General features: G+C 41.8%; 1 protein-coding gene across 3 annotated transcripts in view; it reads left to right on the top strand.

Annotated features, from left to right (window-relative positions):
• The first annotated feature begins 4,914 nt into the window (after positions 1-4,914).
• The window catches only part of anos1b (anosmin 1b), a 55,629-nt gene continuing 44,229 nt past the window's right edge, over positions 4,915-16,314 (top strand). For 2 of the 3 annotated variants that reach the window (XM_085387034.1, XM_085387032.1), the window contains exon 1: positions 4,916-5,283. In XM_085387034.1, coding sequence (XP_085243160.1) covers positions 5,107-5,283 — 177 coding nt within the window. In that variant the 5' untranslated portion in view covers positions 4,916-5,106. Of the gene's footprint in view, positions 5,284-16,314 lie in introns of all 3 variants that reach the window. The other variant, XM_085387033.1, reaches the window with a different exon arrangement.

Below are 16,314 nucleotides of genomic sequence, written 5' to 3'. Positions count from 1 at the left end.
TCTTGTGAAGCAATCACTAGCCAATCTTAACAATTACTGTTGACAGGGTTGGGAAGGTTACTTTTAAAATGTATTCCATTACAGAATACATGCCCCAAAATGTATTGGACCAAGTGCATGTGGCACCAGGACACCCTAGGCCGCTGGTTGATGATCGATTTTGTAATCATATCATCAGATTGAGTCCAAATGGACCATGTTCAGAACCTCCATTGCTGAAGCTGCTGCATTGAGCTGTGGCCACAAGGTAGTTGGTGTCTGTTGTGGTGACCTCTGAACCAGATGTTGAACACCAGAGGTGAAGGGAACCATCACTCTGAAGAAGGAGTCCTATCAGGCTTGGTTAGCCTGTGGGACTTTGGAGGCAGCAGATAGGTAACAACAGGCCAACCAGAACGCGGATCGGGCAGTAGCTAAGGCAGAACCTCGGGTGTGGGAGGAGTTTGGAGAGGCCACGGAAAAAGACTCTCTTGGCAAGCTATCATATCCTCTCTCTAGATCCACAAAGACGGTGCAACTCCATGTGACCTTCTCTATGCTTCTCTATCACTGAAAAAAATAAAGTACACCTTTTGATTCTAAGTTTAAAAACTTGCTTCCACTCAACACTTTGTCTTCTACTGTGGTTTATCACAGGAGCGCCCCCATGTCAGGGACACCCTATTTGGGTTTTGTACAGCTTGAGCAGAGAGAGGAAGGTCTGTGTTCAGCTAAGACATATTTCACTTCTGCATTGTCATTTAAGTATCAGTGTGTTTTAATAACAGAATATTACGATTAATTTTCTTAACATCAGTCTTTTTGCATTGAGAGTTGTTTTTAGTCCCAGCTCTGTCACTGTTTTCTTGTGGAAACAAAGCGTGACGAAGTTGTGGTGCAACAGTACACGAGCCTGTAAGGATGGAGGGACGAATGAGGCTTGATTTGTAAAATATTTTTTTATTCTTTATCTGGTAGTTCATCTGTTTGAACAGCAGGTGGCAGTGCTACATAAAATAATACATGAGATTCAAACACACAGCAGCTCATGTGCTCAATCTGCTTCTAAATGCATTACAGCTGAGGGCTGCTCCAGACCAACAAGTTTATCTGCAATAACACAGCATTACATATTAGTCAATTTCTATTTTAAAATCTGTAAAATAATAAGTAACTCAAGATCAAAAGGTTTTTTTTAAATCATTAAGTTTGAATTTGACCGAGATATTTTCCAACAGAACCTGAAGAGGATTTGCACCAGATTATTATCATATATTTACAACTGTAGTTCATAATATGTTAGACATTGCAGGAAAGCCATCATGCTAAGAAACTACATAAGGAAAACAGAGGGGTTCAAGATCCATTGAAGACATGGAGAGAGCAGCCGTCAATGCCATTAGGCATAAAATCTGTAATATTAATAATAATAATAATAATAAAAAATAATAATGATGATGATGATGGAGACTATATCTGACAATAACATATACTTCAGTGCGATATGTTGCTTTGTAGCAATCCCATCAACTATTATTCAAATGAGTTGTTTTAGGTACAAAAAAAATTCTAGTTATGAACGCAATATTCAAACTTGCAACAGAGGCTTTTCATGGTGCAGTATGACTGTTGTATTCAAGAAAAAGACTCTGTCTTTGTTCCTGGGCGTTTGTAATGAACTGTCTCTGGCCTGCTGGACCATAGTTGGAGAAACATTGCTGCTGAAGAGTCAGCGACCAGCGTCAGATCAGCTGTAAGCAGTGCCAGCTGCAGGAATAATCTCTGACCACTTCTGTAGTCTTGGACATAAACGATAACAACATGGAATTGCGACTGTAATGGCTAAATGCACAGGGATTCAGGAGATGACGGTGTTTCGATTAGATCAGTGACATGTTAAATACGTGAAGATTAGCTTTGAAACTGGAAACGGTTCCTCTGTTTTGTAGTCCCATGGAGGCAGGTGATTTTGAAGGGGTTTAGTTGGGATAAAATGTGTTTATGTGGTACGATGAATGTCAGATTCACGAGACTTCATCGTCAGAGGGCTTCTTATGGCACAGATTCCGTTAGTGTTAAAAAAACTTCTGACTTCTTTGTGAACATTAAAGGGAAATGGTAAATGGCCTGCATTTGTATAGCGCTTTTCTAGTCCTTAAGGACCCCAAAGCGCTTTACACTACATTCAGTCATCCACCCATTCACACACACATTCACACACTGGCGATAGCAAGCTACATTGTAGCCACAGCTGCCCTGGGGCGCACTGACAGAGGAAAAATGACTCTTACACAAATGGAAACATGTCTAATGTTTCCGTGTCACACTTGTTCTACCTGTTGCTAGCTTTCTGTATCTCTGCCTTTCTCTTTCTCTCACTCTGTTCAAACACGTATGGCTTCTGACATCGAGTAGCTTTAAGCAGCCGGTGAATGCCTCTGTGGTGTGTGAGAATGTGCATCATGCACACGCGTGTGATGTTTGAGTATGTGTCGGTGAGAGGTTTTACACCGCTAATGGTTTCTTCAGAAACACGAGCTGGGTGTTTTATATAAATGTTATTTTTAGATGTAGATAAAAGGAAACTGCTGCTGAAATTGATTTGACACTTTCTGTAAAACCACTTCAGCTGTTTAGGTTGTCTGAGATAAGTGTGAGCATATATAATGATATGGACAGTGTGGCTTCACACACCACATTACTCATTCACTTTCTCTCACCATCATCAATCTGTATCTACTTGGACATTTGGAAAGACATTCCTTGAAACCTTCAAATGAAAAACTGGGAAGAAATATTGATCTTTCATTGAAATGATCAAACACATTATACATATTAGTAGCTGAGCTTTGAATTTGTAACGAGTAGTTTTAAGTAATGAGCCATTTAAGTGACATTCAAAAAGAAGAAATGCTAAAAAAGAAACTTACAAAAAAACAATGCTAGCTCATATTTCTGCAGTGTTTGGATTTCTTTGATTTTAAAGATAAATCACATGAAAATAAATGAAATATCTTTTAGTGTTTTTCTTTTCGTTTTACTAAAAGAAGCAAATGTCTATAAATACATCACCATAAAATGGTTAATAAGCCAAGACATTACACCAACCTACAGTATGTATGCCTTTCCGTACGACACAGAATGAGAAGCCTGCTTTATACAGCAGGGTCAAAAACAGTCCTGCCAGTACTTACTAAATATTTATACAAGTCCATTTCATCTAAATCAAAAGCTAGGTGATTCTTTCTGCTTTTCATTGCCAGCAGAGATGACTCCTCGGCTGGGTTACGCTCTCATATAAACAAACAGGGCTTTCAACTCTCTGTCTTCAGCATCTCGACTTGGCCTCGGTCCTAGAAAACCCCACTTGGCTCCGTGGTTTCTGTCAGAAAGTGGTGACTAACACACTGACTGGCTGTGTGACAGACACCTACCTCAACACATTCTTTAATTCTTGCTCCCATTAATAAAGGCGCTTTTATTAGTTCAGTAATTAGCCTTGGAGAGCATTCCCAGACTATAAAGGAAAGGTTGTTTTTCATAGTAGTAATGGTAAAGTGTTAATAGGCCTAAAACTATACCCTGCCATGCAAACCATTAGGCCATAAATGCTTTCTCTTACTTCACTGCAGCACCTCTCCTCATGTCAGATGGATCCAGTTTGAGGTTTTTTTAAATGTAATTTTCAGTTTTGTTTTTTTAGGACGAGGATGATAATTATATAAAAAGATGTTTATGAAAAGGGAGAAAAGTATTGATGATAAAGGTATATCAGTGATACGGGAGAGACCAGGAATTTATTCAGATAATTAAACTCTGCCTTTACCACCTGTGCTACTTTGTCACCTAATCCACCCGCCTCTCTCCTCACCAGCACTTGTCCACTAAGCATTTGACAGATCGTCTATATGTCCTTATCGCCTTCTTGCATTCCTTAGTCTTAGTTTTGGACTTTTGGACTTTCATTCTGCTCCTTTTGCTTTGTTTGCATGCCTGATATTTGCAACCATGTAACAGAACATTAAAGTAAACTTTCAGAATCAGAATCAGAATCAGAATACTTTATTGATCCCTGGGGGAAATTATTTGGCCTGTTTATTATGTTTCTGCCCTCATAACAAGGCAGTACTATCAGAGCACTGATGACAACAGCAAGATTATCTTGGTGTTCTTGTTTCTTGTTTTTGTTTCACAGCAGAATAAAAGTGGTCGTCAAAAAGACTCTAAGAACAGTGGTGATGATGATGATGGTGATGATGAAAATAAAGATCATTATGTTGGAAGTGAAGCTGATAAAATTAAGCACAACCATGAGTGAAGCAACAACAATAATGACGATAACTCCGCACCTGAACCTACAAACACGTGCAAGAATATTAAAAAGGGATAAAAATGATTAAATATACTTATGTGCATATCTAATGTTTTAAAGCAATAAACGTTTCAATGATAATAAAAATGTAATTAAACTGATTGGATGCTTGCTTGGATTAGAATTAACGTGTTTCAGTGTGATGAGAGTGATGCACAATATCAAGCTGAATACCAAGTGGAATCAACCACTTTCTTCTTCTTCTTCTTGTCGTCATAATTTTAACTTTCCAGGAGAAACACGTTAAAAAAGACCCCGCTCTGGTCTCTCCACAGTGCTGGCCTGAAGTAAACCTGACCACTGACGCCTACAGCACTAACAGCTGGTGCGTGTGATGACGCTGAGGGTTGCTGGTCAATTTTATGAAAACAAATGATGCAAAAACTGTCAAATTAAATAGAAAAAATCGTAATGAAAGTGAAGAAGCGCGCATGCCACTGGCCTGATCATCGGAAGAAGCAGCGGCGATAGTAATTATTGCCGCTTGTGCACGACGTTGCCGAGGATGATGACGGTATTTAGGATAATGAGGATGAAGAACGTTATAACTCCACGTGGCCGCACTTGTACCGGTGGTGGGAGTGTCCGCGGAGGCGCTCCACTCCCTACTCGCGCGCAGGCACGAGCGGCGCTCGGATGTTTTCATTCTGAATTTATAAGTCAGAGAGAGGAGGACGCCTTCGAAACAAGAGGAAACGAGAGGGAAAAATCTTTTTGTTGTTGTTGTGTATGTTTTTGTATTAGCTTCCGGTGTAATGTCAGTTCGTCGGGCCGGTTTGGTGCTGCTTTGCGCGATGTTGGCGGTGACTTGTGCTCGCAGGAGTTCGCCGGAGCAGGAGGATGTTCAGGAGAAAACGAACAGCGCCAGATGCACATCCAGGTGCCTCACTCTGCACATGACCCAGCTAACCGCTGCTTTCAGACACCTCCAGGTACGGACAAGCATTTTGCCCCAAATCCTTTGTTTTAGTGTGTTTTTCACCTGAGGGTCACCTTCCGCACGAGCACCGGTGTCATAGCCTACAAAACGCACGAGAAACCGTTGAAATAAACAGTGAAACATTTAATCCGGTCGGCTTGATGTGAAAACCCAGTCCAGTTGGTCTAATATGAGATAACGTACAAAAGTAAAATTATATATGTACTATGTTGAATGTTTACAATTACTGCTTGTTTTTGTTTATTTGTTTGTTTGTTTGTTTTGGAGGGGGGGGTCCACCGCAGCGCTACCAGTCTTAATCAATATCGAGGTTTTGTTTGTGGTCACTTTACAATAACACAGTTTTATTATTTTGTCAAATATGTCACTTTATATATTCACATAAGCTCAGTCTAAACATTTTTCATTGGAACATATTGAACCAGTCCGTGCATTTGTTAATTATGCCTAAAAGAATAAGGTGTGAACTTAAAATGTAAAATTATAACATGGACAGAATGATTTTTGCAGGTGATTTCCAGATGTAGTCTTAGCCACAAGTACTAATTTCACTCAGTGTGTCAGTTAGGACAGATCGTGATATTTGACTGTCTTGCTGTAGAAAATACACAATGCAGCCATTTCTAACGTGCACTTTACAAGTTGTTAATAAATGTTGCCCTCCTGTCTTTTTCCCTCAGTGCTGTGTTGTTACAATGATTTTTGGATAAGCTAGGCCAAAAGAGAAAGGTGCAGTGCAGAGTAAAGCAGCTGAGTGCTGCACTATTAAGCAAAAACAACAACAACCTTGTGATCTACACTTGAACTGTTGTTCTCCACGTGGTTTTCATCAGGAAGTTCTGACCAAATGATGTTGATGTTGCTCAGATTGAAGTCGGCCCGTGTCAATACTCTAGTGGGGCAAAGGTAGGCCGAAAAAAACTTTGGTTATTGGTTTTTAATAGTTCACAAAATGGCTCATCTTGCAGGGATTGCTGTGCTGTGTACTGGGGCCTTTGTAGTGAGGAATGTGAGATTAACAGGGACATTAGGACGTTACCAAGTTCGAAAAGCCACTTATCGTTAACGGCTTCAACATGTGCATGCTGTGTAGTGGGTGGGAAAGTCATTAACCACAGAGTTCAGCCCCAATGGCTCTGAGGTGTGCAGACAAAAGTGTGTATGTGTGTGTGTGTGTGTGTGTGTGGGGGGGGTTGCATATGCTCACATATAAAACCGAGGTTTGGTCTGGTCCTTGTCCATCCAGAAAAGACCCTCGCCACCTGTGCATTGAGTAATGAGGGTGGCCTCTGGATGACTTTACCGTTTAGATGTTTGCATTTGTGTGTGTGTGTGTGTGTGTGTGTGTGTGTGTGTGTGTGTGGGTGTTCTAGACCAGAGGTGTGAGAAAGGGAACATTTGGTTTAAACTTTATGAACCAGTGTGCAAGAATCAAATGTGCAAATTCAGTGATTCAAATGAAACCAGGTGATTTTTCAGCACCAGTTTCTGAGTCGGGTGTTTGTGTCTTTTGCTTTGGTTTTATTACTTTCCCTAGTTTCATGAATTGTGTCAGGTTGTTTCTGATTTCTGTTCAGTTCATTTTTTCTGATATTATTGAAGCCTAGTTGTGCTGGTGCTCCAAGCTGTTTATATTTGATCCATTGTGTTTTGTAGCTTTGCATTTTTGTGGAATTCTGTTTAACTTTGATGTTGGATTTATTGTTTTTTGGACTTTAATCCCCTCAATAAATCACTCGCCTTTTATTCATTGACGTCTGACTCTTAGCATTTTGCATTTGGGTCCTCACGTCTTAATAATTCCAACATATCACAAAACAGCAAAACATAGACCTGGTAGACATATTCCTCCCTGAATTTGAGGATTTCCAGTCTTTTCTCCTTATTCTACCAGTACAATGGTTGTTAGCTTGCTGCAAAGAGAAGAAAAGGGTTTTCTGAGGGTGTAGGTCTCAGTCTGTGGGTTCCAGGCGTCTCCTCTGCCCTTCAAAAAGCTTTCATACCTGTCACTGGCTCCCTCACTGTTATTGGCCTCAAGGTTAGCCACCAAGCTCTTGGGGGGGGGGGGGGGGGCTCTTTGTCTCCTTTGTTACCAGCTGTCTGCCCAGCCTCGTTGTTGTCAGGCTCCTGCTCGGCCACCTGAATGGTTCTGGCTCTTGGAATCATTTTGTCCGGCTGCACAAAATTTGGTTCTTATAACTGATTAAAATAAAAATCTTTGGCTTTTTTAAATCATTTGAGGATGTTAGCTTGAGCTGTAGAAGACTTTGGTGTATACCAAAAGTATTAACCAGTTAGTTAAAATAATAATAATAAAGATTGTTGTTTAGGGCTGCCACGATTAGTCGACTAGTCACGATTACGTCGACTATCAAAATCGTCGACGACTGATTTAATAGTCGACGCGTCGTTTGAAGCTTTGTAAGATCACAAAAGACGCAGGAATAAGTAGCAGGATTTAAGAGTGTAATAACGGACTGAAACAGAAGATGGCAGCACTGCATGTACAAGGATGCCAGCTGCCGTTAAACCCCGAAGAAGAAGAAGCTGTGTCCCAGAATTCATAGCGCAGCCCAGCACAGTTTCCAACAATGGCGGCAGCTAGTTAGTTTTAATATTACTCTTATTATTCTTTCTGGGTCACAAAATAAACGTTTAGGCGAGAATGTAGCTGTGTAAACCTCAAATATCTGCTCAGTTTATCAAGACACCGCATATTTTCAAAAGCGCTCCGACGTTTTCGGAGACGTCTGTTACCCACTAGCTCGTTAGCTAGCCGGGGGCAAGGTCACTAGAGCCGTGAGAACACCGGACTCCCCGCAAATCGTTTTCAAACCCACCGCCGTCTTTCGCTACTCAGGTTAAACATATATATAAGTCACTTAGATAACTTAAAAATGTTATTGTTTGGCTTTTTTCAGTATTTTATTTGTTCCTGAGTAAATCGGTTTGGCTGAGATTAAAGTTATAGTTTTTACACAGCTGAATAAACGTCAAGCAGACAGCTGATTATCAGAAGTGTGAGATGCTCCAGAATTTACTCCTGTGTCCTGTTATATTTTAGATAGCAAGGAGTTTATTAAACTCCACCGAAACAATCTGCAAATTTCATTAAAATTTAATAAACTATCATCTTGTCTTTATTTTTAGTTAGCACAGACCTTAAACACTTAAAGCTGTAAGCTAATGATAGTTATATAAGAGCAGATGCTGCTGGTGCAATCAGCTGTACTTTTTACGTCCAATGGATGATGATCTGATTAATCGAGTAATCGCAAAAATAATCAGTGACTATTCGACTATCAAAATAATCGTTTGTGGCAGCCCTATTGTTGTTGTTCGTTTCTGTTTCTAACATCTTTACAGTGAGGATTGACATTTTTTTCTATTTTGACACATTTTGTAGAGTCTGTTTGATTAAAAATAAATGTGAGATTAATCAATAATGCACTGATTTTATTGATTGATTCTTGATTTATTTATACACCAACACCAACTGGCTGTTATCTCCACATCCACCTTGCTAACTGAGCTTGCTAGCATCAACTTATAATTTAGCACGTTATACATTCGTCTAAATGCGGTCATCTCTGGCTCCAAAAAACCCAGACGACACAAACTACATCCATCTTTTATATACAGACTGTGATTAGAAGAAATCGGAGAGGAAAAGGACGCAGAGCCTCAGAGGTTTTAAAAAGAGTCTGTGTGTTTAAACCAAAATAAAAAGCACATCAAAATTCTGAGGAAACAAGGAAACAAATTTTCTTCTCAGCCACATCCTGGAGAGTTGCATCACTCCTCGAAACTATTATAGGACAGCTTAGAGAGCACACGGATTGATTGATGGGTAGGAGTATGTTAGAGCATTCATTCCCTCTAGAAAAAAGAAAAAAGCCTTTAGATAACAGTTCCAGCAACTACGACATCAGTAAAGACAAACCGAGCTTTACTCATCCTCCTCAGTCACCACACTCAGACACAAACACACACATTGCTTCCTCTGGCTTCATGTGGGTGAACTTTGTGTTTTTGGCTCTTTCTCAGTGTGTGTGTGTGTGTGTGGCTAGTGTGTAGCCACTAGAATTTGAGTCACCAGTTTTCTATTTACACCTCTCTTTATGCTGCGTCTCTGGGTTTTCCACTACTTTCCCTTGTATGGCGTAATAGTGTAATTATAGCTCTTTCGTGTGTGAGAGAGCACACTTAAATATATATATAAACATGTTGGTATGTTGTCATATTCCCAGATTCCTCCTTGATGTAAGCTCCTAAAATAAGCGAAAAACTCCCGTCTTGCCCGAAGAGGTGAATTATTTTACACATACGTAGTAGCTCAGATTAGCCTGTGTTCTTAGACGCTCACATGCTGTGGCGCTGATGGGATAAGGGCCGGCGGTAGGTTAAACGAGCTCCCTGTGCATCCTTGTCTAAGTGTGCGCATGCGTGCATCTGTCCCGACTACGCTGCGGTAGGTAACTCTAATCGGCCCAAAGGTCGGTCAGCCAACCAGTCACGCTCTGAAAAAGACCAGAGACAACGGTCAGGTCAGGTTGCACGGAGACAGACGAGGAGATAAGGGCAGGTGGGCAGACTCGGTCAAGCGTGAAGATGGGCAGAGGGATGGAAAGACAGGAGAGCAGGCAAGCAGGTGTGACAGACGCAGGTGAAGACAGACAACTCGGTGAACTGATACGTAGGCTATAGAAGTAGACTGACATGCAGCGAGACAGGCATCCGGGTGAGCGACGGCAGGAAACAAAGGCTTGTTTGATTCGCCTCAAAGATAAAGCCAGTGCAGCTTTGTGACTGCCCTGTCATTTGATCAGTGCATAGATGGTGATAAAGTTGTGGCAGTGTAAGAGCGACTCTCACCTGAAACCAGGACAAGAAATTCCAAAACAGTAAATCACAGCTGGAATGGCAAGGCTCTGAGGGCATGGCTTTGTTGCAGCTTTGGAAAGAAAGACTCTTTTGCCACATCTAGACTGTCGTGATATTTTATATGTGCTACTTAAATCCTTTTTTCCCCCCTTGTTACTCCTTTCCATTGATAAGGAGATAAATGTCACACGTACGTCTGGGACAAACAAAGAGCAAATACTGGCTTGGGTATGGCCTCACCTTGCAAGGCAACTGGAGTCTTGTGAGATTCACAAGATCACTTTTTAAAGACCATCCCCAGCTTGCCCGGCTTTGAAACTACGAGTTTACTACTCAGTAAGGTTGTAAATATCTGAAGAATCAACAGGTGGCACGCTGCCACAGTGCTCGACTGCAACTTTGCTTTTCCTGCTGGATGCTCTCCGTGGTTCATTAATCGAATTGGCTGTAATAGATCGTAACAGATGGATAGTTCTTCCAATAACCTGCCTTCTAAGGTGTGTTTCAGTGTTAGGAACAATAACTTTCTAAAGTCTCCACAGAAACACACATGCACACCGTTATACTCCAAGTTCTTTTTTGCACATTGTGCACATTGTTGCACTTTGTTTTTTTTGTTGCAATTTTTGCACATTGCACTTTATGTTGTCCTGTGTTGATGGTCTGTTATATGTAGCACCATGTACTGTAACACTGCACATGGTTGGAATGACAATAAAGCCACTTGACTAGGGCTGCCACAAACAATTATTTTGATAGTTGACTAGTTGGCGATTATTTTTGCGATTAGTCGATTAATCAGATGCGGATGCTGCGATGGTGCCTAGGCCTAACACGATGGGACCACGTCATGAACACCGACGTTAGAAAGAGGATGGGAATCACGCCAATCACAGATAAGATGCAAGAAGCGAGGCTGCGGTGGTACGGACATGTGGTACGGAGCGATGAGAACTCAGTGGTGAGAACAGCACTGCGGCTCAGCCCCCAAGGACGTCGACCTAGAGGCAGACCAAAGCGGAGATGGATGGACCGAATCAAGGACGACGTGAAGAAGATCGAAGCCGATCTGACCGACGCCCTTGACCGACCCAAGTGGAGACGACTTTGCAGAAAAGCGGACCCTGCAACCGAGCGGGAAAAACGCTAGGAGGAAGAAGTCGATTAATCAGATCATCATCCATTCAACATAAAACGTACAGCTTATTGCACCAGCAGCATCTGCTCTTATATAACTATCATTAGCTTACAGCTTTAAGTGTTTAAGGTCTGTGCTAACTAAAAATAAAGACAAGATGATAGTTTATTACATTTGACTTATATATCATGTTTAACCTGATATGCGAAGGACGGCGGTGGGTTTGAAAATGATTTGCCGGGAGTCCGGTGTTCTCACGGCTCTAGTTAGCCTTGCACCAGGCTCGCTATCGAGCTAGTAACAGACGTCTCCGAAAACGTCGGAGCGCTTTTGAAAATATGTGGTGTCTTGATAAACTGAGCAGATATTTGAGGTTTACACAGCTACATTCTCGCCTGAAAATATGTTAAACGTTTATTTTGTGACCCAGAAAGAATAATAAGAGTAATATTAAAACTAACTAGCTGCCGCCATTGTTGGAAACTGAGCTGGGCTGCGCTATGAATTCCGGGACACAGCTTCTTCTTCTTCGGGGTTTAACGGCAGCTGGCATCCTTGTACATGCAGTGCTGCCATCTTCTGTCTCAGTCTGTTATTACACTCTTAAATCCTGCTACTTATTCCTGCGTCTTTTGTGATCTTACAAAGCTTCAAACGACGCGTCGACTATTAAATCAGTCGTCGACGATTTTGATAGTCGACTAATCGTGACTAGTCGACTAATCGTGGCAGCCCTACACTTGACTTGACTAGACTTGACACAGGTTGGCAGACAGTTGGTTTTCTTTGTTTTTACGCTCTTTGCGCTAACTCACTGGCGAGCTTCCTAGTTTGAATACTGTCAGTCTTCTCGTCTAAACCCCAGTTTCTGACGGAAGGAGAAGGAGAAAGCTTTAAGATTTGGGAATGTAATAAAATCCCCTTTGTTTTGACGCTTGTTGTTTACAGGATGTAGGGCGCCACGAACTCGAAGGTGGACACAACAATGAGTCATGGGGCTTCTGTCGGGAAGCTTTCGGACCTCAAGGCTGTTCTTTTGGGAAGAACTTTATATTGTGTTGAGTGGACGTTAGTCATGATATATTCATCACACAAACAAGCCGTACACCATCACCGCGTTTGCTTCTGGTCATCTGGGTGTGATTAGCAGAGTTAATGCCTGATGTTAAAGAGACTTTCTACTGCACCTCACCACAAGCGCTGACCACAGCACACACCCACACACACACTTTCTCCTCCTCTGTCTCTCCTGCACACACTTTTGTTTTTTTTTTAATCACTGCATCTGGCAGAAGTGTGATTTATATCTCTCTCCCCTTCAAACACTGACGGGTGTGTGCAGCTGCGTGCGTGCACGCTGACCGTGCACGCGTCGTCGTGTTTTATTTTAAAGGCTAATATCAGGTTGTTTTTCCTTCAGCAAAGATCAGCAGCAGTCAGAACCATGTGGAAGTCCTTTAGCGCAAGTGTTTCCTACTCCGAGGGTCAGTCTTGTGTTTCTGATGGGTCTCTCGTGACAGATTTTTCTTGCGGATCCCAGAACTGAAAGTTTAAGACCCAACAAGTGGAAAAACTTAAGATCGCTTTTTTTGTCTTTTATTTTATTGTAATACAGTGGGGCAAAAAAGTATTTAGTCAGCCACCGATTGTGCAAGTTCCCCCACTTAAAATGATGACAGAGGTCAGTAATTTGCACCAGAGGTACACTTCAACTGTGAGAGACAGAATGTGAAAAAAAAAAATCCATGAATCCACATGGTAGGATTTGTAAAGAATTTATTCGTAAATCAGGGTGGAAAATAAGTATTTGGTCAATAACAAAAATACAACTCAATACTTTGTAACATAACCTTTGTTGGCAATAACAGAGGTCAAATGTTTACTATAGGTCTTTACCAGGTTTGCACACACAGTAGCTGGTATTTTGGCCCATTCCTCCATGCAGATCTTCTCGAGAGCAGTGATGTTTTGGGGCTGTCGCCGAGCAACACGGACTTTCAACTCCCGCCACAGATTTTCTATGGGGTTGAGGTCTGGAGACTGGCTAGGCCACTCCAGGACTTTCAAATGCTTCTTACGGAGCCACTCCTTTGTTGCCCGGGCGGTGTGTTTTGGATCATTGTCATGTTGGAAGACCCAGCCTCGTTTCATCTTCAAAGTTCTCACTGATGGAAGGAGGTTTTGGCTCAAAATCTCACGATACATGGCCCCATTCATTCTGTCCTTAACACGGATCAGTCGTCCTGTCCCCTTGGCAGAAAAACAGCCCCATAGCATGATGTTTCCACCCCCATGCTTCACAGTAGGTATGGTGTTCTTGGGATGCAACTCAGTATTCTTCTTCCTCCAAACACGACGAGTTGAGTTTATACCAAAAAGTTCTACTTTGGTTTCATCTGACCACATGACATTCTCCCAATCCTCTGCTGTATCATCCATGTGCTCTCTGGCAAACTTCAGACGGGCCTGGACATGCACTGGCTTCAGCAGCGGAACACGTCTGGCACTGCGGGATTTGATTCCCTGCCGTTGTAGTGTGTTACTGATGGTGACCTTTGTTACTTTGGTCCCAGCTCTCTGCAGGTCATTCACCAGGTCCCCCCGTGTGGTTCTGGGATCTTTGCTCACCGTTCTCATGATCATTTTGACCCCACGGGATGAGATCTTGCGTGGAGCCCCAGATCGAGGGAGATTATCAGTGGTCTTGTATGTCTTCCATTTTCTGATGATTGCTCCCACAGTTGATTTTTTTCACACCAAGCTGCTTGCCTATTGTAGATTCACTCTTCCCAGTCTGGTGCAGGTCTACAATACTTTTCCTGGTGTCCTTCGAAAGCTCTTTGGTCTTGGCCATGGCGGAGTTTGGAGTCTGACTGTTTGAGGCTGTGGACAGGTGTCTTTTATACAGATGATGAGTTCAAACAGGTGCCATTCATACAGGTAACGAGTGGGGGACAGAAAAGCTTCTTACAGAAGACGTTACAGGTCTGTGAGAGCCAGAGATTTTCCTTGTTTGAGGTGACCGAATACTTATTTTCCACCCTGATTTACGAATAAATTCTTTACAAATCCTACCATGTGGATTCATGGATTTTTTTTTCACATTCTGTCTCTCACAGTTGAAGTGTACCTCTGGTGCAAATTACTGACCTCTGTCATCATTTTAAGTGGGGGAACTTGCACAATCGGTGGCTGACTAAATACTTTTTTGCCCCACTGTATGTGTGTGTGTATATATATATATATATATATATATATATGAGCATGGTTTCTTGTTGTAGGACTTCATTAAAAAAAGCAGCTGGAGGCCTTTTTGTGAAGTCTGTATCTTTATTTTACAATATTCCGTCTTGATGGATTTGTTGTGTTGAATGTTGGCTTTTCATTTATAAAATATCCTTGAAGAAGAAACTTTAGCCAGATGAACAGCATCCTGTTTCACAACACTCCCCATCCTTTCCAGTCTCCTCCTATTAACTAATATTTATTTCCACATTTCACCTTCTTTTGACTGTCTCTTTATTCTTTTCAGTATCCTCCCTCTCTCTTACTTCCTCTCAGTCGCCCACATCCAGCTTCTTTTCTCCTTTTCTAGTCATCTCATGCAAGTCCACCTCCTCTTTCTCTCTCAGACTTTTTTTTAACATGTGCAGCTGTTTTGCCGCAGACACACATACATACACTTACCAAGACCCTATGAAACCTCACTCTGACCACCGTTTAATGGCCATACGGCACACAGACCCATCTAAACTGGCTTAATTGGCTCTGACAGCAAATATGTCCCATGAAATCGACTTGGGATTAGCTCATATGTGTGTGCATCCATATGTGTGAGTGTAGACTACAGAAGGCTCTAAAGTGGATTGACTGACACTGGAAGGATGTTATGGCATGAAGAAGACAGGAAAAAGAACGATACCGTGAAAAAGATTGAGAGCGAGGATGAAGATGTGAGGCCAACAGGGGGGAACACGGCTTTATATCTCCTCTGTGAAAATCTGGAGATACTTAGCTGTCCTCGGTACTTTCGCTGGAAAATCTATAGTTTATCATCGGTGTCATTTTTAAGTCCTCTCCTGTCATTTTTACAGGAGTTGGCAGAAATGCAGAGACTTGGAAAGGCAGTGAGTCCAAATGAAACACAGAAGGAGTGACAGGGTGACCAAAAGAGGCTAATCCTCCGCTTCCGTAATCCCTCTGATGGTGCATGAATGTTCAAACAACCCTGCTTAAGGATCTATAAGCGGCACAAAGCAGCGTGATGTTGACAAAAACATAAAACTTTGGACTACCTATATACCTACATCAAATACTTCGTAGCAACCGATATCCATCCATGGTGTGTGTTTGCTAAGAAAACAGCACAAACTTGACAGATTTGCACTTATCATTTTGTTCCACTGTTCAGAAATCACACGGGAAGAAATGGAAGGTTCATACTTACAGCAGCTTTAATAGACCAGATAACAGCGCTCTCTCTCTCACCCATACTCTTGTCATTATTAGGTTCTTGCTAAAAACTAGCCTAATACCCAAAAGTTCATATAAATTCATCTGGCAGCTTCGGAAAGAGCTTCTGGGAAATGTGAAGAACGACAGCCAAAAGTATTAAAAGTGGTAAATTATACAACCCATCAGAAAGTACTCCTAGCAGCAGGTAGCAGCACTGAACATCACCAACTGATTGCACTAATGGATATCTGAGTTGCCTTTTGGGTACGTGGTAGCATAACAGCTCGGACTCATCGAGCAAAAATGTTTCACAGAGTAAGATTTAATATTGGCCAGTAAAAGTCACACAAACAAACCTGCCTTGTGAAGTGCATGTAGTATTTCTGCGAGGGCACATAAGGGTTTTCCTGTTTTGTTTTTGAATGGAAGCATATTTTCTTACACTTCAATGATACACCTCAATGTTGCAACGCTGAATTTATGCAGAAATAGATATTTAGCCGTCCTATGTTCTTCAGTGTAGATTCAGAGTGTGCACTCCCTTTT

This window comes from Rhamphochromis longiceps, linkage group LG17 (assembly GCF_057381845.1).
Source record: "Rhamphochromis longiceps isolate RC_006_pf linkage group LG17, R_longiceps_female_GT1.1, whole genome shotgun sequence".
NCBI classification, from domain to species: Eukaryota; Metazoa; Chordata; class Actinopteri; order Cichliformes; family Cichlidae; genus Rhamphochromis; species Rhamphochromis longiceps.
Note: the sequence above shows the minus strand (reverse complement) of the source record. Positions and strands in the feature narration are given on the sequence as shown.